Genomic DNA, 22,199 nt, shown 5'->3' on the forward strand with positions numbered 1-22,199 from the left:
ATATTTAAAACATAGTGAAAAGTTTATTAATACAAAACACAATGTCCTAAACGCAACAGATAGGTAGAGCCTGTTTACGGCTTCCTGTGTGTGTGTATATGTATATATATATATATATATATATATATATATATATATATATATATATATATATATATATATATATATATATATATATATATAAATCAGTGTTTATTCTGGGATTTGGTGAAAAGTAAGGACCCCATTTAAGCATTCCTCCTATCCTTAGCTGCTGGCAATTATCTTCCTAAAACTGGATCCCAAAACAACACACACCACACTCAAGTGATACTGAGAAACAAAGGTGTGAACAGCTACTTCGTCATCAGATGGGCTTCAACAAAAGCTTACAGGTAAATACAGTGCACTCCAAAGCAAGGAGATTTCTACTAAGCAGCACAAAAGCTGGGAACATTGATAAGCTCCAGTCAGGCTTATGAGACTATGGAACTAAAGGGAGGTTTCAAGCAGCATTATTACCAATCAGAGGATGTGACTGGCATTGTAGGTGAGATGGAAAGCAAGCATAAAAACTTGAGCATAAGGCTTCTGCTGTCCAGATTCCTTCCTGTTTCTAGGTGATAATCTGCCTGGAGACTGACAACTAAGCAAGGCAATTACAGCTGGCATCTGCAAGGTGTTAGCCAACCAAATTATTAACGTATAACATCCCTAAGCAAAATGCATTAAGTGCAAAGTGCATTCATATGATGGTAGGAGCTGCCTGTGTGGAAACACTTGATTTTCCAAAGAAGAGAACAGGGAGGTGTTCAAGATACCAGTGGGGTGCTATTAATTACTTACCCAGCATTAAAACAATCTGAAAACCCTGAAACACAACTATATTGGTAGTTAGTCTACTGCTGTATAAAATAAAGCAAAACAAAAAATAAAACAAAAATAAAACAAAAACAAAAAGACCACACAACTGCAACCAACAATAGGAGTTAAATTCTTTATTCCATTCAGAGGCATCTGGTAAGTGGAGCTGCATTGGGGGCACATTACAGATGAAAGATGATCCATGCTTTTTGTAAATAAGCTTGTGTACAGTATTACTGTCTACTGTAGCTATTCCCAAATACTCCAAATTACCAAGTCTCAATTGAAAATAAGAACATGATTTAAGCACACTAACAGCCTAGAAATTTAAAGAGATAATGACAGTATTTAAATCAGCTGATGTACAATGCAACACCTACTGGTGAAAAAAATCTCATGGGAAATACGTCAAATCCTTTTCAAAATGTTAAGAAAGGCAAGTTGGACTTAGCCTGAAGCCTCAGCTAGAAATTCAAAATGCTATTCAATGACTTTTCATAATTTCGTATTTTTAAATCAATATGAGAAAAATTCTCCTAAACACTAGATGAAGTCACTCTTGACAAGAAAGAAAAAAAAAAGGTTTATTTTCTTTGCTAAAACTACAACATAAGTTTGAGGTTTATAAACCAGTTAGTAAAGTATATAGTTGCAGGAAAAGAAACCACTTCAGACCATTTTCAAAATTCTCTAATCTGTACAACAATGATCTTTGGGAAAAAAATTATTCTAGTCTATGCAGAAATGCCTCTATTTCAATATGAATCTAAGAGGTAGATCAACAAAAATGATGAGATTTTTTTTTTTTTTTTTTTTTGCTAATTGTGCCCCTTAATCAGTGCAGCATGGTGATTCTGATCATCTCATGCACAAAAACATCACAAAAAAAAATAAAAAGATAGAGAGGTAATAGCATGGCTCTGTGTATACACACCAAACGTGCGTACACACACATACAGCAGTCTTTATGCACCATATGTGTTGCCACATCTTTTAAAACTGAGGTAGACTGAAGTTTATTGTTGAAACTTGAATGTATATTACCACAATAATCATTCAAATTACATTCTAAAATTAAAATAAATTTGGTAGCTTTCCTGTAATCCCTGCCTGTTGACTTTTTTTTTTTTTTTTTTAATACGCATTTAATGGTTGGTTGCAAAAATGTGCATAAACCCTGCTGCATCTATTGTAAGCCAAGCTAGGAGGTTGTACTGTGTCGCTTTTAGACCTTCAAAGTGGCTTAGTGTGGCCCATTATAGCGGCTAGATATGTAAACATAGCCATTATCCTTAAGATGATCAAACTGTACTTGATCTCTCTCCTGTTACCTTAACTGAGAGCAGTAGGATGTGATCCGTGGAAAGCACGGGTTTATAACATCAACAAAAAAAGAAAAAAAAATGTGTTTGTGTGTGCCGCTCCACCAGATGAAAGCGTTCTACCAAACTGAAGATGAAGCTTGCTCTTTGAACAGAATTGGCAAAGTCCAAATGGGCTGCAAAATGTTTCAATGTCGCATTGTTAGGTAGTGATGGTCAAAGGCACAAAGGGTTCATGCATTCAACCAAAAAAAAAAGACAAAACAAAAAACAAACCCTCAAAACAAAAACAAAACAAACCCTCCAAAATCAACCCCCCCCCATACCCAGCCTCCTGCAGCCATCTTAAAAAAATCTTCCCCACCCTTGCCCAACCCCAGCCTCTTGCCATCACTTCCTTGTTCTGTTCCCAACCCACCCCCCAAAAAAAAAACCCCCCAAAAAAAAATTAAAATTAAAAAAAAAAAAAAGTACCATTACAAACTTTTTCTTCCGATCTTAAAAAAAAAAAAAAAAAAAAGGAAAAATTACCTGGCATTGCTATCAGAAGTGTTGGTATGAGTCAATGTCTTCTGGACAGTCACTGAATTGTCTAAATTATGGTGGTTCTGAGGGCCTCAGAAAAACCGAGGTGTTAATATTTTGACATTTCTTACTCCCATCAGCCAGCAGCTAGAAGTAACATACTATATAACCCAGAATAACCTTGCAGCACTCCTGGCTGGTGGCTGATCAAAATTTTATTTTTTATTAAAAAAATAAAACGCTCCAGAACTATTAGCTTTATAAAGTATACAAAATACAAAAAAAAGGCGCAAAAAAAAAAAAAAAACGAACAAATTTCTCTTTGAGGTACTAATGCCTGAGGTAGTTTAGTAAAATGCATATTTTATCTTTTCATGCCCTGGCCAACACCATTCAACACTTCCCTTAGGTTACTCATGGCAGTGTTATGTAAAAATAAATCAAATTGTAAAAAAAGAATGCCACTTGTTTAGCACTGGGACTAACTCTACCTTGTCCAAATCCTTTCTAACCCTAGCCCACCCTCAAATCCCACCCTCCAGCTGTAGTTTGTTTTTTTTTTCTTTTAAACCATTTTTCTCCCTATACAGCTGGACTTCAACAAGCAATGCCTTTTCTTAAACCAGTGAACTCAGAAGAGAAAGCTTCATTAAACCAAGTTTTAAAATTGCTGGGGAACAAAAATTTTAAAAAAACAAAAACAAAAATATAATAGAGACTAACTAGGTTTATGGTAAATTATGAGAATAGAACAAAAGGGAAGTGAAGGGGTCCTTACTTTAAAGCTGGGGATTCAGAAGTTTGAGAGAGCCTAATTAATACATTCATACAGAGACAGAGTTCATAATTTGCCTGGTCCTCAAACAGGTGACTGACTTGCTGGAACTTCCTCGCACAGCACCAGGTGGGGTCCTGGTGGCCTGTCTGTTACACAGTCTGTCTTTGGTCTGGCATCTGTCTCTGCGCAGGGCTGCTTCCCGAACCGTTCTCATTTCCGTCTTGGTTGAGACTGCCCACTTGGTACTGTCTTTTGTTGCTGCTGTTGCTGCTGCCTTCTTACCTGAGTCAGAATTTCCTGAATTTTTCTCTGGGCAAGCTGCAAGGTGAAGTGTGTCAAGTTTATTGTGAAAGCTTATCCAAGGTGTTCTACAAAAACTAATGTCTAGAGTCTTGGATCAGGGAAGTTACCCTCCCGGGACACATTGTTTAGGACTGGTTAAACTATAGGCACCAGATGCCCAAATCTGGTCAGCAGTTAGTATTAAAAAAAATAATAAATAAAAATCTGAATGTTTTAAAGGTATCTCTTTTTATGCTCAGGAACAGGATGGTTTTAAAACTGCACAAAATGCAAATACAAGGCAGTTGTTTATAAAAATTAAAGGACATCACAAGTTGCATATGCAAAATGTTACTCTAAGAAGTGACTTCAAAACAATAAAAGAAAGAAAAAAAAGGCAGCTATGGTTAAAAAAAAATTAAGATTCCCAATTGTACTTATAATGAAAGGTGCTTAAACACGTAGCTTTAACATTTTTCAGTTTCATTATAGTGAAAGTGCTAATGTAAATGGAGAAACTGTTCCACATTGAGAACAAGCAGGATAATGGCATAAATAAAGCCTGAAATCTGAAGGAAAAAACAAACAAAATAATCCGTGTGTCCATAATAAAAGCTGCACACCTTTTGTTTTACAAGAGAGGTAAATTATAAACAAAACAAAGAGCAAACAAACCCCCTAGAAATAAGGCATGGGGCAGCAATAGAGCCAAGAAACAAACAGGTCGATATTCAGCAATATGCCTGACAAACACACGGGCCGATACAGTAAAGCGCGGCCGCTGTTACCCTGTTTCTAACCCGCTTTGTACCCACAATTTGGCCGCGTAGGTCTAACCCGCGATTCACTATCCGTTTTTACCAATCCTTACCGCTTCCTGAAACAGACGCGTATCCATTTCCGCCCGCAGCATGTATATGAGATGTAAACGATCGGATTAGCTATTCCCTCCCATACAGTAACGTGTGGCCCGATTATCGCCTTTTTAACCAACTGTTTTGCCGCATCTTTAACCAGCTAATTTACCGTCTACGCTTACTCTGGCGTAAGTGTGGTGAACTTAGCAGAGAGAGACGAAATTAAAAAATGGACAGTGTTAAAGCTCACTGCAAAGGAGAAATAATTACTAAAGTGGCAGCAATACTAAAGCTGAAATGATGCTATTAAGCTGTCAGCCAGGAACAAAAGAGAGAAAACGACTCGACATGTTATTAAAGCAAATAGTGAATAAATTGTAACAGACTTACTGCACGTGAATTTTCTTTTGAATGACAAACATACGTCGCCAGCAGAAACAAGAACTGCTCCGGAGCAGCCCCAGTCCTCTCTCCCCCTCCTCCCGAGGCGCGCACCGCTGCTCCCCTGCCTCCCGGGGGCAGCTGGCGGCGACAGCGGCTTCAGCAGCCCGGGGCGGATCGGGCGCTCCCCCCCATGCGAGGAGCGGCTTCCAGCAGCCCTCGCCGGCGAAGGTGCATGAGCGCACGCCGTGACCTGAGCGCCCGGCTGGACGTCTGAGGTCACGGCGTGCGCTGCTGGAAGCCGCGCCTTGCATGGGGAGCGCCCGATCCGCCCCGGGCTGCTGAAGCCGCTCTCGCCGCCGGCTGTCCCCGGGAGGCAGGGGAGCCGCGGTGCGCGCCTCGGGAGGAGGGAAGAGAGGACTGGGGTTGCTCCGGAGCTGTCAGTGCGCCCGCACGGGAGACCGGCACCCATGGACGCCCATTTGCTGCTGGGGGCTTGCGTGGCCGTGGCCAAGGCAGGTGAGTGGGGACTGGAGGAAGTTTGCCCGTGCAATTTCGTCTCTTGCCCGTCCGAAGGAGGCGGAAAATCAGAGCCGCGCGCACAGGTGAACCATCCACTTCCTGGTACCTGTCATTTCAAATGTCATTTGAAATGACAGGTACCAGCGCACCCAGGATACTGTATAGGCGCTGTATAGCGCTCTATACAGTAAAATGGATTGCGCTTCATGGACGCGCTTTGGATGCGGCTTGCATTTGCGTGTCATTTAAATACTGTATCGAGCGGTATGTGATCTAAACTGTGCGGGCAGCAAACGCGGGTGCGCCCGGCACTGCCGCCCTCTCTCTTACGCGTCCTTACTGTATCGGCCTGACAGAGAGCAGAGCTTGCTAGTCTCAATTTGTTCATATCGCAGAGCGATGAGAGCCACACCTCACTTCTATGTGGGAGGTACCAGACTAGCAAAGGATTTTCTTATTGCTGCTCTGACCACCCAGAAATAGATTTGTTAGCACCCCCTGCCCCCACCTCATGAAAGGAGGCAACATTTTTATGCAGTAAGGCAGAGTCTTTTAGCAAAACCATTTACAAGAACATTTAGCTTGCAGCATTGTACCACCGATACCAGAACCAATGCGTATTAGAAGCAGCATTCAGTCAATTTTTATGGAATAGTGTCTGCTGGAATGCCTCTCTCTTCTGTAAGCAATCTCTCTCCGATTACCTCTGGATCCAGGAGATCTCAGGCGCTTTCATCACCTTGAGGTGAAAACTGCACAGAGTAGGGGGAGATTTTCACTAAACACCCCCCCCCCCCCCACATAAGAACTGCCCAGTAACTGAGGAGCAGCAGGAGTCCACGTCTTCCCAGTGCTGGCAGACCCTACGTGCATACCTGGCTTGCATAGAAGTGGCCCGTTATTTTCACCACCACCTGGTCGTTCTCATCGGGCGTCTGATCCCGAGGGACTACGACTTCCGCACTTGTTAAATTCTGAAGCTCGTTTACCTGAAAGTAACATCAGAGATTTCTTTTAAATTTAACTCATAAGGCTATTTGTATGGCTTTGGCACCAGAAAGAACTGTAAAATTAGCTGAAAACGAACTGCCAATATATTTCCTTCTGTCTAGAATCCAGCATTAGTTTAAATCAAAAAAAAAAAAAAAAAGGGGGGAAATTGTGATTAAATATCCTCCCACAAACAAATAACCTCCCCTCGCATACAGTTGCTTAGTTTTGAGATATATATATATATATATACATTTTAGTTCTTTTATGGGGCCCTAATGAAGCTGGACAGAAGACACGAGGCAGTGTAAGAGAGAGAGAGATTGAAATACTGTATACTGTTTTGACATTAAGGAATTTTTTGGCCTTCAGGAATTACTGACTCTTCCTTCATTCTCTTGAGCAGTAAACAAAACTAAATGTGTTCCCTGCATGGTAACAGGTAGCTTAATCACATTTAAAGTTTAAGATTCACTACTATATTCTGCAGGCAACTGAAAAATATTTGCATTTCATACAACTATAAGAGGTAGTGAGCAAGCTCACACTAGCAGAGCAAATATAAAGAGGACAGGTGCTCAGAAGGCAAAAGATGGAATGAGGAATGATGGTCATTTCAGATTGCTGAAGTCTCCCTCCTGGCTGGAGGAATGGACAGCGGAGGTTGACAGACAAGCCCAGCAGATAGGCTGGATGTCAAAACCTCTTCAACTTAAGTAACCTAAAAGCGATGGCAAGTAAGGATCAAGAGGCCTCTCCAAGTCTGTCCAGTTTTCTCCCAGCTGCAATGCTGTAGATCCCTACTAGATCTCTAGTACTTTCTACTTCCTCACAACTAAAAAATCCTATACACACATCCTAGGATTTACTGAATTCTGTTACTGGTTTTGTTCTCCACCACCTCCACCGTGAGGCTGTTCCATGGCTCCTTGTCTGTGAAGCAATGTTAAACCCTGAGTCTACCTCATGTCAGCCTCCTAGCCCGCCTGCGTGTTACGGAATGTCATGTCCCCTGAAAAATATTGGTTTAAGAGCATAAGTGACACGCTGGGTCGGACCAGTGGTCCATCATCACGTCTCCAACAGTAGCCAGTCTGGACCACCTGAAATATCTGGCAAATCCCTAATATGAAAGTCTATTTCACATTACTTTCCTGGGAACTAAGAGGTGGAGAAATCAGAGTCTGTCTAGCTAATTTAGGTCTTCCAGAAACAGGTCCAAACCATTTTAAAACTCTGTTATACTACCAGCACTAATCATATTTTCTGGTATCAGGTTCCATAGCTTAATTTGCAGAGACTAAAAAAATACTTTTAAATTTGTTTTATATTTGCTATCTGCTAGGTTCAGGGAAATGTCCCTTAACACTGTTTGAAAGAGTAAATAACTGTTCCCTATTTACCTGTTCCATACCACACAATTTTATAAACCTCTATCACAGGGCTTTCCTAACCTGTCCTGGGGACCCCACAGCCAGTTGGGTTTTCAGGATATCCACAATGAATATGCATGAAATAAATCTGCATATCATGGAGACTCAATATATGCAAATTTCATCATTCTGCCATCAGCTAGATGAGGTGCGTCAGCGGCCCCATGGCCTGTTTCCTTCTTCTGAGGCTGGCGAGATGGGGTGCACCGGCAGCCCAGCAACCTGCTTCCTCCTCCTGCCGCCAGCGAAATAGGGTGTGCTGGCAGCTTGTCTGGCCTCTTTCACTCTTTGGCCGCTGTGGGATGGGGTCCAGCAGCGGCCTATCGGTCTTCTTGGAGCCGTATTTTCCATCTTCTCACACAGCTCACAGACCTGCTTTTATGGTCAGGTGGACCCCTTGGGGTCTGTGAACCACAGGTTGGTAACCACTGCTCTAGCACATACCCCATCTCCTATAGGATATACATATTTGGGGTCTTAAGACATGCTTTCTATAAGTTTTAGAAGCCAAACTCCAAACTGCCTCTATCGTTTTGGAGGTATACGGCAGATAAAGTCTTCTGTAGAAACCATTGATGAGACCTTATCACCTATTTTCTAGTGGCAATACCTCTCTATAGACTTCTTCTGGCTCTGGCCACCATATTGTCATACTGTTTTGTAACTAAGCCCATCAGATCTGACCAACCCAAGATCTCTCTGGAGCACATCACTATATTGCCCCCATTGTGTACTGCTCCCTTACAGGTGAATTTTAAAAGGACTACACGCACCAAAGCCCGGAGATAAGTGCATGTATCGGCCCAGTGCGTGCTGTGTGGATTTTAAGATGCGCCCGGATATGTATGCATCTCCCGGTACACAAGTAAAAAAATGTTTTGCATAATAGGGGTGGGGTGTGGGCATGTCCTATCTCCAGTCAATGTAAGAGGTGCTAAGCAACGCAATTCTTTAATGGGTAGATGTATAAAGGTGAAATACAGGTAGGTCCCCTGACATGGACCGTGTTTCGCCACTCCGGCTGTGTTGGGAAGGACAAGAGCCCAAAACTAGTAATTAAACATGTGACACAATTATTGACATGGCTTGGTGTCTCCGAATCACATGTGAGAAAGTCAAGGCATCTCAAATTACTGTTATTAGTCCAAGGTCTCAGACGATGAACAAGGATTTAAAAAAAAATAAATAAATAAAAATAGTACTGGGAACCCCGCAGGGTTTAAGAAGTCAGAGCCTGGAAATCCACACGACACCTTTATAAATCTCCCCATTAAAGAATTGCGTTGCTTGGCACTTATTACATTGACTGAATCTTCATTTGAAGTTTAATGTTCTTTATGTATGCTACACTTAATATATTGTGGTTGCTCCATTGTGGGTACTGCTCTTCTCCCCTTATTTTTGCTATCTCCAGTCATGCCAGCATCAGTAAGATGGTCTCATATTTCAGAAAACCTTCTAAAAAAAAATCCACCTGTAATGAAGAAGCAGGTTTGACTTTGGCATCACATAGCTTAGTTTTGCAATATTCCAGATACGCAGCAAATAGAGAATGGCTTTGTCTTCTTTGCCGCCTCGCTCCAGGATACAAGAATGTTTTCCACTTAAAGCCCCCCCCAAAGTGAGCTGCCGTCAGCCTCCTGTTAGCAATCCCAGTGGCTCAGCTGTCATCCTTGGAATAAAGCCCGATATCATCTGTGTGGGGGGCAATCAAGAGTTGTTGGTCAACACTGAAGGAAAGTGCATTTCATCCCACACATGAAGGAGCAGAGCAAAAGAGCTCCTTTGAGTGTGATGAGGGTTGAGGAGGCTGAATATCTCGCTCCCTCATCTTCTGAGAATGCTCTCTTGCTGGTTGCTACAATTCTGGTCATCCTGGAACAAGGAAGGTATGAAGACCCGACGACTTTAGTTCCTATTCTGACTAAAAACAGCGTCTGGTTAATTCATTGGACTCCTATATTTCTTTTATGCTGGTTAAAATTCAAGCCACTAAGAAAAAGTTTCATCATATTTATGATCTGATCAGAGAAAAAAACCTGATTTTTTCTGTATCACAGAAACTTGGCTGTTTATGTGTTATCAAATCAATTATGTCCAGCAGGTTATAAAGTTGTAGTCAACCCACAAAGAGGTTTGGGTGAGGGTCTTATGGTTATATAAAGGCACTGCTGGAACATGTCCTTGGAATATCTGACCAACTCTTCTCAGTATGAAACTTATTTTATTTATGGTAGCATCATACTGGTTTACAAGATACTAATAAAACATTAAATTCATAAATACATCATTATTAAAATATTCAGCAGATACATAAAATATATCATTAATCAAATATAAATTGGACACCTAAAATGACTAAACTGCATTAAAATAACAAAATCCTAAAAACATAACAGTAAAACAATAAAAGCATTAGCTTAATACTACTATATTTCGGCATTTATTAATGTCAGACACCTTGAGCATCTGTCTTGTATATTGTCCACTGACTTCATTACACTTCAATTTATCACCATTTTTTGAACTAGCCTCTTTAAAGGCCAACCTAAACAACATGGTCACTTCTCAGAGACTTTAACTTAGATATGGACATGGAAACCATGACCTCTAGCTGTGCACTTTCTTTGCATCCTAACCTCTCTGGGCTGGCTCCAACTAGTGCCTCATCCTACCCATTGACAGGGTCATACATTAGACCAGATTTGTTTTTCAGGAATGCTTTGAGAGACCCTTGTTCCTCCAGCATCTCTGTACTGGAGGTGCCATGGTCTGATCATTTTATCAATTTCAATCTGACATTTAACAATAATTTCCACTCGAAGTCAACTTTTTAGCCAGTGAGAATGCTTTTTGCAGGAACAGCCACTGAGATTCATAGAGTTGGCAACCTCCTCCTGATTTTCAAATAAACACAGCAAAGGAGAGGCTGGTACCACCCGAAGGAGCAAGTTGCTTTAAAAAAAAAAAAAATCTAGATTCTTCCTTCAGAATGCACTTATAACATTGCAATCCCAGAAGCTGAGAGAAAAGGTCCCTGGAGCAGCACCACATTTTATACAGAAATCTGGACTAATTTGGCTTCAAATGCCCAAATAGTGGGTATATACATACTGCAAAAAAATTTAAAATGTGATCCTCTTAGTAACGCATTTTCAGAAACTGCACCAAGATGTACAAAACAATCTTTAAGCAATTGGAGGGGAACCAGTGTAATCAGCTCCTGATTCCAGCGAGTGACCAAGGCTGGTATATCATGAGGAGCCCCCACCCGTTTAAGATAGGCACAAGACATCTTCTTCCCCAGTGGTACCGAGAAAAAAACTTGCCAATTCAGTTTTATCAATGAGTGGCGAACATTTAAGAAGATCAGCTTCAATAAAGTGCCAAACTTGTACATAAGCATAACATTTTCTGTGGGGTAAAGTAAACAGACTGGAGATCAGTGAAACTGCAAACCGATCCACTATCCTCTTGGATAAAATGATGTAAGAAAGTCAGCCCCTTGTGAGCCCATGCTAGAAATGCTGTATTACCCACTCCCGGCAAAAACCTTGTATGATCCACAATGGACAGAAGAGGAGAAACCTCTCAAGAGACTTGTAACTTGTTACACAACATCTCCCAGGCCTGTCTGCATGCCCCACTGGGTTATATTGAATATAATCAGGAAGCAGATGGCCTGGCACATGCAACAAATTCCCCATTTGCAAAGGTTTACACCAAGCTTGCAGGAAACTAAGAGGGGAAAACAACCTTGAACCCCACACCCTGTCAGGAACATGTCTCAGGAGACGGGCTATCTTATGCAACTGCACATTACAGTATTTTAGCCACTAAACAATATCATGAAATGTTTTAAACAATTTTGGTTCTGAAAATGCTGGCATATTATTCACTTTATGACATACACGTGCGTTGCCTGTTTTATGTTTGTTCTAATTATGTATGTCCTTTTTGTACATCCTTAATGCTATGGCATTAGTGATTAAGAAATTTTAATATAAAGATCACTGAATTTCTAACATCTCCAAAAGCAACTGTATAATACTAAAGACCTTTACAGCCAAATAACCATGTTCTGCTAATTGCTTACTGAAAAAGAACTTAAAATTTACTTTCAAATACACAGACCTGGGCCTTCTTTTGTTCTTAGTAAATGAACTGGGGGGAAAGATGCACGGATCGCACACATTATGTGTTCGTAGTCTACAGAATGTAAATACTTGCCGTTTTGCCTCCTTTACCAATGACTCTACCAGCAGCATAAGATGGTACTTTAATATGAGCTTCAAGTTTCACTTCTTCTTTAGGTCCAAAGAAATTCTCCTCTTTCAGTTTCCCATAGATCCTCCCTTGGGCCTGCAAGTATAAATCATGTTGTCAGCAATACGCGGGGAACAACAGTGCGGCCAACAGCCCCTCAGCAGAAAGTCCTGCATCTTAAGTAACAGGTTGCAGTCTAGCCTGCTAGTTGCATACCCTTTTCAACTTTTGGCTGCTAGGACTGGGGCTGGGAAGCTTGCCTGGTTTTGTTACCAAGTTTTTGGACCACCAGTTACAGGTTCAAACAGATTCATTTCAAAAGGCTCCCTTTTTCTTAGCAGTGATACCTGCAGCTGCACATTTATCTCAAAGCCAGATTGTACAAACTGCCCACAAGAAATAATCTTCAGCTTGTCTGAAGATCCTTGCTTATATGGTGCTTCCTTTACCTCAGAAGAGATTCGGGGCATCCGCAGACACGCAGGGGCAGCTTCCTGCTCTGGCAAGCATGTTCTGCTCATTGCATCTGCTACAGAGCACTAGTACGAAACCAAGGATAAGCCAAGCAAGGATGCTTTTTGCTGGGAACCTTTTGGTCCTTATGTTTGCTACACCAGTCTAGCAATGGTCCTTTAACTCTCTTGCAAGGCCACAAAACCTCTGCCCCAGCAGCACTGCTAAACACAGTCACCCATCAAATCTCAGGTTCTTCCTGAGGATGCACAGGCAGCGAGGCACACAGCACGGTTTAGGACAGCGATTTCCAACCTTTTCTGTGTGGTGGCACACCTAACATTGGGCTCACTTCATCATGATACACCCTCACCTTCCCTTTCCCCAATCCCCCTGGCATCACCACCCTCCCTTCATTCTCCCACCCCCATTACTTTTTCACCATCTTCCCCCCCTTCCCTCTCCCTTCATTCCATTGCAGTCCTCACTTTCTCTCCCCCACCCTCGGCATCATCACCATCTCCTCCCATCCCTCTCCCCCAGCATCATCACCTTCTCTTCTCTTTTCTCTCCCCTCAACCCCTGATATTATCAGCTTCTGCCTCTTTCTCCCACCCTCATTCATCACCTTCCCCTCCCTTCTTCCCTCTCCTAGTATAATCACCATCGCCTTCACCTTCATTCCTTCTCCCTCCCCCACCTAGCATCATCACCATCATCTTCCACTCAATGATCTGTCCCTCCACCCTCCTGGCATCATCACCTACCTACTCTCTCCCTCCTCCTCCAGACGTCTCCATCAACTTCTCTCTCCTATCTTCTCATTCCTCCACCTCCTTCCATCACCTTCCCTCTCTTACCCTCTTCACCTCCTTGGCATCAGCACTTTCACTTTCCTTCTCTCTATCCAGCCCACTACCCCATCATCTTCCCTTCCTTCTCCCCCAAAACCTCCAGCTTCCTAGCAAGTTCGGCTGCTCCTTCCAGCAGCACTTACCTGGGGATGCTTCTTTCTCCTCTGCCTGTTTCCCCTCCGCAATGGGAACTGCATGGTGCAGACAGGACTTGAGACTACAGGGCCCAGTGCAGTTTCAATTGTAGAGGAGAGCCAGCAGAGGGGAAAGCAGAAGCAGATGAGTGCTGCTCTCTGACTCCCCCTGCTGACAGGAGGATATCTTGCAGGCCAGGTGGTGTAGTAGAAAGAGAAACAAGATTGCTACAACCCAACCCATTGGTTGGGAAACACTGGTTTAGGGTGTTAGTAGGGAGTACCAGGCACTGTGCCAATCCCAACACTCAGCAGCTGATAAAGACTGCCCTTTGGCAAAGGGAGCATTACTTGCCCTCTCAGTCTGGAGAGGCATCATAGCAGTAAGTTAAAGTCAAAAGGCTAAAAAAGGCTACACCAGAAAGGAAAATATGTTTGAAGGCATTACTGACTGGATCAGGGATGGCAAACTCCAGTCCTTGAGTGCCGCGAACAGGCCAGGTTTTCAGGATATCCACAATGAGCATGCATGAGAAAGATTTGCATCCAGTGGAGGCAGTGCATGCAGATCTCTCTCATGCATATTCATTGTGGATATCCCGAAAACCTGGCCTGTTTGCGGCCCTAGAGGACTTGAGTTCGCCATCCCTGGTCTGGACAATGTAAGTGGGTTTCTTATATCAATATTAAACAATAACCAACAAACTTCCCTGTCAAAACATAATTAGTTCAAAAAGAGAAGATAACACATCACTAAAATTCTCACACATTCACTACAGCGCCTCATTTCTCTCTAAGGATATGGCATCAGAAAATCTTTAACATGCTTTCTTTGTGTGCATCCACCACCTTTCGCCACACAATCAGACCGATTCAATAAAATGTGTGGGAGAGCCAGCGCTCCGAGTTGAGCGCCCACTCTCCTAAAGCGTGCCCAGGCATCTCTCCTGGGTGCGCAATTCTCTATTCAAATTAGGCTGTGTGCTAATGAGGCGGCGCTAGGGACACTAGCGAGTCCCTAGCGCTTCATTAGTGGAAGTGGCAGCTGTCTGCGGGTCCGACAACTGACACTTAATTTTACCGGCATCGGTTTTCAAACCCGCTGACAGCCATGGGATGGGAAAACGGACGCTGGCAAAACTGAGTGTCCATTTTCGAACCCACCGACCGGCGGGCAGATTGGTTTTTTTAATGGATTTTTTTTAATTTTTGGTGCCTCCAACTTAATGTCACGAAGAGTAATTTCTGAGAATAAAATGGGTGGCTTGGCCAATTCATAATGCAATCCACTAATCAGTCAAACAAAGTACATCTGGCAATGCTATGCCCATTCTGTTGGGATTACAGGATAGAAACTGTTGAGAAACTGGACAATATAGTTGAGTCTCTTCTGTAATAGGTCAAGGCCCTTTTTCAGTCCAGCAAATTACTTTCTCCTTTATGTGCATGTGGCCTTGGAAAGAATGTAGGCCAAACAATAGCTTGATTCAAGTGAACAGCAGAAACCATGGTAGATAGAAACTTAGGAGAAGCGTATGCACATATCTTACCCTCTGGTGTAGGCATCCATCGCCAGTGTCACCTGAAGAGGTAAAACTTGAAGAGGGGAACCTAATTCTAGGACCAGTGGGTCCTATCACCAATGAAGGTGTGTTTTCTTCTCCAGGGTAACTTATGAAATGACCGTGGTTAACTCAGCTGATCCCATTGAGAATGGAGGCCCCACTGAAGAGTGAAGTTCAGGTGCATCATGGGGACCACATGCACCAAACACCACCATGTGACAGAGAATAACCCAGACTGCCTGGGTTGTGATGATCTTGCTATAGCAAGACCTGGACCAATGCCTGAAGTCAGACTGCCCTTTCCGAAAGGAAAAACACTCTCTCCTCCAATGAGACTATCCAAGCCATGATGAGCTTGATTCTCTTGGTGGGGAAAAGGTTCAATTTGGTGAAGTTGACTAGGCTCAATCCCTCTAACTTCTTGGGGATGACAAAGTAGCAGGAATGGAAACACTTGCCATGTTCTTCAGGAGGAGCAGGTTCTATTGCTCGCTGACTGAGGAGCGACTTTCACCTCAAGACAAAGTTGGGTTGAGTGAGACAGATTCAGAGTAAGGTCAAACAATGGTGATGTGCTGGAGAAGTGTAAATGGTAACCAGACTCCACAATTTCGAGGATTCAATAGTCCTTGGTAATATTACTCCATTCATTGAGGAACAGATGGATCCTCCCCCCTACTGGAGGATCAATGCCCAGGATCAGAGGCTCATAAAAATTTAGGTCCTGGCTTAGGATGAGACTGTTGCAATGTCTTAGTTTGACACCTCTCATGCATGTGTCTTTCATCTGGAATCATATGCTGTAGAAGCTTAGGCAGGGCCAGCACGTCCCAATAGGCAAACTAGGCGGTCACCTATGGTGCAGCTAAGAGCATCCATGTGGGGCTGTGAGCAGAGCCTATCCCGCTCACAGCTGAGAGGAGTAAAGACTTGGTATCCTGCTCACGGCCAAGAGAAGCAGAGACTTGGCGGGCCACGAGCGGTGCCTGTGTGTGCGTACGTGTGAGTGAGAGGGATTGTGTGTGTACGTGTGAGTGAGAGCAATGGTGTAAGCGAGAGGAAGGGAGAGAGCCTATGTAAGGGTGTGTGTGTGTGAATGAGACAAGGTACCTAAGTGTGTGTAAGAGGGTGCGCCTGAGTGAATGAGGTTGGGGCCGGAGATGGGGCCTGGACCAGGAAGGGAAGTGGGAGCAAGGCAGAAGGTTCACCTAGGGCACCTTATAACCTTGCACTGGCCCTGAGCACAGGTGGAGCACAATACTGTTAAAATTGATAGAAGGAGCATCTCTGAAAATACAGACCGCTTATAAGGGAACTATGTATGCATGGAAGCGGAATGCTAGTTGCTGCCCACTGATAGGGCCTGAATAGCTGCATGCCACTTCTAAATTTGGGCAATGGTTTCTGACTTTGTCACTGGAGCATGGGGCATTGACAATCTTGTCAAGGAAATCTTCCTGCAGACTGCTTGCTCTTAACCAGGCAATTCAGAACACCCCAATGGCTGCTGCAGAAGATCCAGAAGGCATGTTAAAAAACAAAACAAAAAAAACCTCATACACTGCCTGGATAAGGTGCCTCTTGCACTCTTCTGCATTCAAGACAGTCTGGTGATAATGCTATTGCTCCCTGTCAAAGGAGTCCACGAAGGGTTTACCCAGTCATGTAACTATTGGACTATATAAAGTTGATAGGCCACAATGTAGGTGTTCATCATTGAACTTTGGAAGACTTTCTTCTCACAGGGTGTCCAGCAACCTGGTAGGTCATCTTAACCCATTTTAAAAGCAGACTCCATTATCACTGACTGATGGGGCAGCTGGACTACACCAAAACCAGGAGCTTGCTGCACTTTGTTCTTGAGATCCAGCACCCTGGCTACCAGGGCAGGGCGGGTGGTGTAGGTAGAGGATTTTCCCACATTGTTTACAGATCCCAAAGAATTTTATGCACTGGGATCGCTGCAGGTTCAGAGAGGGTTTCCAGAATATCAAGTAAGCTGAAGACCTCTGTGCATGTGTCCTTGTCCCTTCAGAAATTGACTCAGATGGACTTCCCCCAACCTCTTCAAATGTCTGAAACAAAAAATCTTTTGGTTGGGATGAATGCTCTGGTAAATCAGATAAAGAAAGGATCTGATAGAATTCCTGTAGGTGAAGGGACGCTAACCCACGACCCTGATGAAGATGGTGACTGAGGCAGAGATCTGTCATCTCAGAGGGAAAATCCCTGGGGGGAAGTCTGAATTGGCCATGCATTGTGCTTCATCCACTGAACGTTGGATGGATTCCTTTGCCGACTGGGGACTGTTTGCCTGACTGAGGTGGGCTAGCTTCCACAGCTGGCAGTTCTAATAGGAACTCCTGTAGCATGAAAATGGAAGGTCTACCCCTTGTGGGAATAAAATGTGTAATCCTGGACAGAAGAGGTTGAAAGGCACCCTCCTTGTCACTGGCCATTAAAACAATAAACAAAGTTTTTACTAGTTCTGTGTTGTGATCCATGAACTTGTGTGTCCTCTAGGCTGGAGTTAGAGACACATTTTCCTCTTAAGAGTAGTATAGGATCATCACCCTGAGAAGCATGCACCGAACTGCAGGTATTAACTTCCTCCTGGGTTACCTTCATTAGGGGATGCATAAAGACCAAGGGCATGATGGAACAGATAGGGTCTGGAGTTTCCAGATGCAGTGGTAGGGCCCAGATTGGGTGCTCTGAACAGACACTGACAGGGCCCTGGTGGGTCTAGAGTCCAGGCAGAAGAGACAGAATGGTGATAAAGGCAACTTCAGAGCCAAAAAAAACCATGAAGGCCCCACTGGGGTGTCAGTCATAATAGACCTCACTGACACCAAGGAATTCAGTGTCAACGGCGCAGAAAGCTAGTGCTTCAATAGCCCCAACTGTGCACCAAAAGAGAGCAGCTTCTTTGTCGCCGATGAGCCTTGACATGGAGAGGAGGCTTGGGAGAGCATTATGGAGTATGCCTTCTCTGCACCCAGCACTTTGCTCAAACCCAAAGCTATAGAGGATCTGGAATCCAGTACTGTAGATGGGGGACACCAAGACAGAGGAGCCTTTGTGCGATTTGGCACAGAAGGAGCCCAAGGAAGATCCACTGTGGGAAGACTGGCTCTGCCTCTCCACTGACCTGTAGAGCTCTCCCCCATGCTCCACAGCCGGTTCTGCTGGGTTCTAGGCTGTACATTAGCTGCATCATTATCCGGTGCCAGGCATTTGTAGCAAGTGTTTTGGCCATCAGTGATGGACATCATGTGGCCACAGCGGGAATTTTTGAAGACACTGAGCATGGCTTTCATAGAAAAGGATATCCTAGTTTTTTGAGCACTGAAAATGACATTTGAGGGGTGCGCTAGGGCAGCAAAACAAAAGCCAAAAAAAGAAGAGAGAAAAGTAGTAAGAGAGAAGGTATACGTGCATCAAAAAGCTCAGACAAAAGACTAAGGGGCTCAACAAGGCAGCGTGCATGTGGAAACTCTCATGCATGCTCAATAGTAAAACATTACTGAGCTTGAGATGGGGGTCCATTCAGCATTGTCAGATACCATTACCACCTATCATGGCTAGTTTAGCCCTGTTGTCAATAGAAAAAATGGAAAATACTTTAAAATTGAGGAACTTGAGGAAAACTGGGAAATATCTGCTGCCAAGAAAATTAAAAGATATTTAATAGGAGGTTTATCAGTTCTTAAAGAGGGACTCCATCCAGTTGCTAAAGCTTATTTGCTAATTAAAACTTGGAGGTCGACAAGAAAACCCAGAAATCTTTGTCTTAAATGTTAAACTCACTCAAGAGCTTGAAACTTTAGCAGAGACTGCATTTGAGAAAGCATAGATGTTGGTAACTCTCATATTAGAAGATTTACACCATGTAGGATTCAGATTAGTGTGGGTGGAGAGACACACTAATATTTGAGTTAATTAGTGTAATGTTTTATGCAGACATTTTTCAGAATTGTGATTTACCTCTGTCCCTTCCTCCTCTCTCGTCAGGCTAACATGACACCATAATCATATTAATATTTGCTTAAAATGTAACTTACATGATAAATCTCATAGTTGAGCCCTGAGACAAGCATGCTATACATTCAGACAGTACCTTAAACTGCGCTTCTGGAGGTCCTGTGATTATCACCATCCTCAACTTAGCATCAGGCCCCTCAGCAGGTGCAATCTTGAGAGAAAAAAAAGAGGAAAAATAATCCTCATTAATAGAGCAACAAAATTATAGTGGCCACACACAAACCTCTCTCTATACAGAGAGAAAAAAAAAGGAAACACATACACATACAGTCGCCCTCCTCCCCCACCCCCCACCACGGCTTGACACGTAGTGACATACTATTAGGCAGCATCACCGAGGTCTGCCATCGGGTTGGCAGAAGGGCACTGCAGGCACTCCTGCTGGTGAAGAAAGTGACACCTTCAAAATGTTGTGTGTCTATTCCAGATGGGTGGGTGAGGGGTCTTGGGAAGCCTCTAGAGGGAACTCAATCATTCCTTTGGGGAGGGGAGGGGGTGCCCTGGAGGGGATTATGATACTGGAGGAGGTAGGCAGACAATGTAGGCATGGCACAGTACTTATGGTGCAGGGAGGAAATACCGCCTGATAATGGGCCCTTTCATTCCAGGTCAGTCAGCACAGGGGATTTCAGAGTAGCTAGCATGGACTTTACACTTTCTGCATCAATATTCTTGTTAATATGGGGGCCAGGCCTAGATTTGTCACTAGATACGCTAGGGCCGTGCCTAGAGAGGCAGATATCTAGGAGGTGGCAGGTGAAGAAATAGAAAAAAAAAAAAAGCAAGCCTCTGCCACGGTTGCCTCTGATATTTGTCTGCTTACACCACTCGAATAGCTGCCGAGTGGTGTAAGCAAGGGGCAGGGGACCAATGACCCCAGGCACCACCCTGTAGGGGGCGTTGCCAGTTGACATAGGAGTCTCTATAGGGAGGCCTGTGCGGCCGCCAGTGGACCCCATCCCAACGGCAGTGGAAAAAGAAAAGGCCAGGCCCCGACAAGGGAACAGATGATGCACCAGATCAGCATCGAGGAAGGGCTAGCCCCACAAATTTTGAATACCATGGGGCTGGCATATAGGTCAAGTATCAGTATCAGAACCGGCTCCTCTCCAATAGGCAAGTCATGGCAGCAGCAAAGGCACGAGAGAAGCTCCAAGGCTGCTGGCAAGAGTGACTATGGCCTGTCGGCAAGAGACAGAGGGGAGTCTGCCTTGGGGAGTGTGTGAGAATGAATAGGGGCTTATCTTGGGAGGATGTGTGTGAATGAATGGGAGCCTGCCTGGGGGGCAGGGGGGTGAGAATGAATGGGAGCTTGCTTGGGGTGAATTGTTAATGTGTAATTTTTCAATTAGTGGGCAAGAGATCAACTTTAATCCAACAAGCATAATCACAATTTACAATACAGTAATGTTTTTCAAAAGGGATAGCAGACTCCCATCTGGTGTCCTTGTCCTTTATTCTACGATGGAAAATCTACCAGAACAGTTAAGAGCGTGCATCCTTGAACATCTCAGCTGTCTACGCTGCCAATATTCTGAAGCACCTCTAGACAACCATTAGATAGCTGTGGACCATGCACTTACTGATCTTAAGTTTGCAGTCCTTTAACATCCAAAGCAGAGTTTGCGGGGTGGAGATTTGGATAGAATGCTATTATGACTTGAGCAGAGATTAGTTTTCAAGCTAGTTTTCCGGGGGACTGAATAAAGAAATTGACTTTTTTTTTTAATTGGATGAACTTGCCAGTTCCTGCATTAGGATAGATTCTAATTCTGGTCAGCACTCAGGGATGTCATTAAAGACTTCTCACACTGGTCAATGGCCCTTTAAATATGGTGATTCTTTCTGTCAGCAGATTGATAAATGTGAGGAGGTGTCCCGATTACAAATACAGCGAGTTATGCTTTATATGTACCATGTATAGTGAGAAACACAGTAGTGAAATTTGTGTCTTTATTCTATGCAGAATTATAATACCCGAAGCAAGCAGGTGCTGCTGAAACACTGAGTGTTGGGCATTTTCAGCATTGACAGCGCGCACACCATCTTCTGTACAGGATCTCTTCAATGCTAATGAAATAATATTCAACAGCACAGAGAGCTGTGTTGGATAAGACTGACTGAACAAGCAAGTACATTGACTACATATGAGTTAAGTGTTTAGCCATTTTTAAATCAAAGTGCACTATTTGTTTGAAGCAGTTGGGTCGTTTTTTTTAATAAGTACCAATATGCGCTTGTTTTATATTACATTTAAAAAATTTTAAAAAAGCCTTTGCCTGACGGCGTTTTGATCCTTTGACGGATGGTTGTTTGTACAGATGTCCTGCCACATTGATATAAAGACATTTGGAAACTAATAAATTGTGAGTGTTGGGAAAGTGGCTATGTAAAGTTGGCTTCTTCTGTCATAAGGAGAATGGTTTAAATGTTGTGAATCCCTGGACGGGAATTTGGTTGAAATTTATTTGATACTGTGGTATCACAGATTGGTGTGTGGATACCGGTGAAATAAAGGATAATTCAGTACAACGGAGAATTGGATCCCCGTGGTATTGGGTATTGATGGAATGAATTGTGTTTAGATCATCCTTTGAATGGGCTATATATTGGGGTTGAAAGAGTGAACGATGCCAAGATTTACCCCTGAAGAAGCTTAATTGCGAAACAAGGTCCTTGTCGGGGATTGTAACTGCAATAGCCATTGAACACAGCGGGATTTTTTAACACTCAATGTGTTATAAAAAGATAATATTGAAAATGTATGAAATTGATGTCTGAAGTATTTTTGTAATACTCGTGTACTGTATTTTCTCATTATAAATGTTTATGGGAAATGTGCAATATGATGGGTGGGTATTTTAAGTGAGTGTGTATGGTATGAATGAATGGATATATGTATTTTATGGGTATATGTTATGTATATTTATGAATATTTTGGGGATGTTTA

The 22,199-nt window shown here is 43.2% G+C and overlaps 1 protein-coding gene across 4 annotated transcripts in view; it reads right to left on the reverse strand.

Annotated features, from left to right (window-relative positions):
* Positions 1 to 2,887: 2,887 nt before the first annotated feature.
* Positions 2,888 to 22,199, reverse strand: part of IGF2BP3 (insulin like growth factor 2 mRNA binding protein 3) — a 355,866-nt gene continuing 336,554 nt past the window's right edge. For all 4 annotated transcript variants that reach the window (XM_029589081.1, XM_029589083.1, XM_029589084.1 and 1 more), the window contains 4 exons: positions 19,326 to 19,400; positions 12,164 to 12,295; positions 6,386 to 6,499; positions 2,888 to 3,786 (listed from right to left, as the gene is read on the reverse strand). In XM_029589081.1, coding sequence (XP_029444941.1) covers positions 3,679 to 3,786; positions 6,386 to 6,499; positions 12,164 to 12,295; positions 19,326 to 19,400 — 429 coding nt within the window. In that variant the 3' untranslated portion in view covers positions 2,888 to 3,678. The remainder of the gene's footprint in view (positions 3,787 to 6,385; positions 6,500 to 12,163; positions 12,296 to 19,325; positions 19,401 to 22,199) is intronic.

The sequence above is a fragment of the Rhinatrema bivittatum genome, chromosome 2 (assembly GCF_901001135.1).
Source record: "Rhinatrema bivittatum chromosome 2, aRhiBiv1.1, whole genome shotgun sequence".
Lineage (NCBI taxonomy): Eukaryota > Metazoa > Chordata > Amphibia > Gymnophiona > Rhinatrematidae > Rhinatrema > Rhinatrema bivittatum.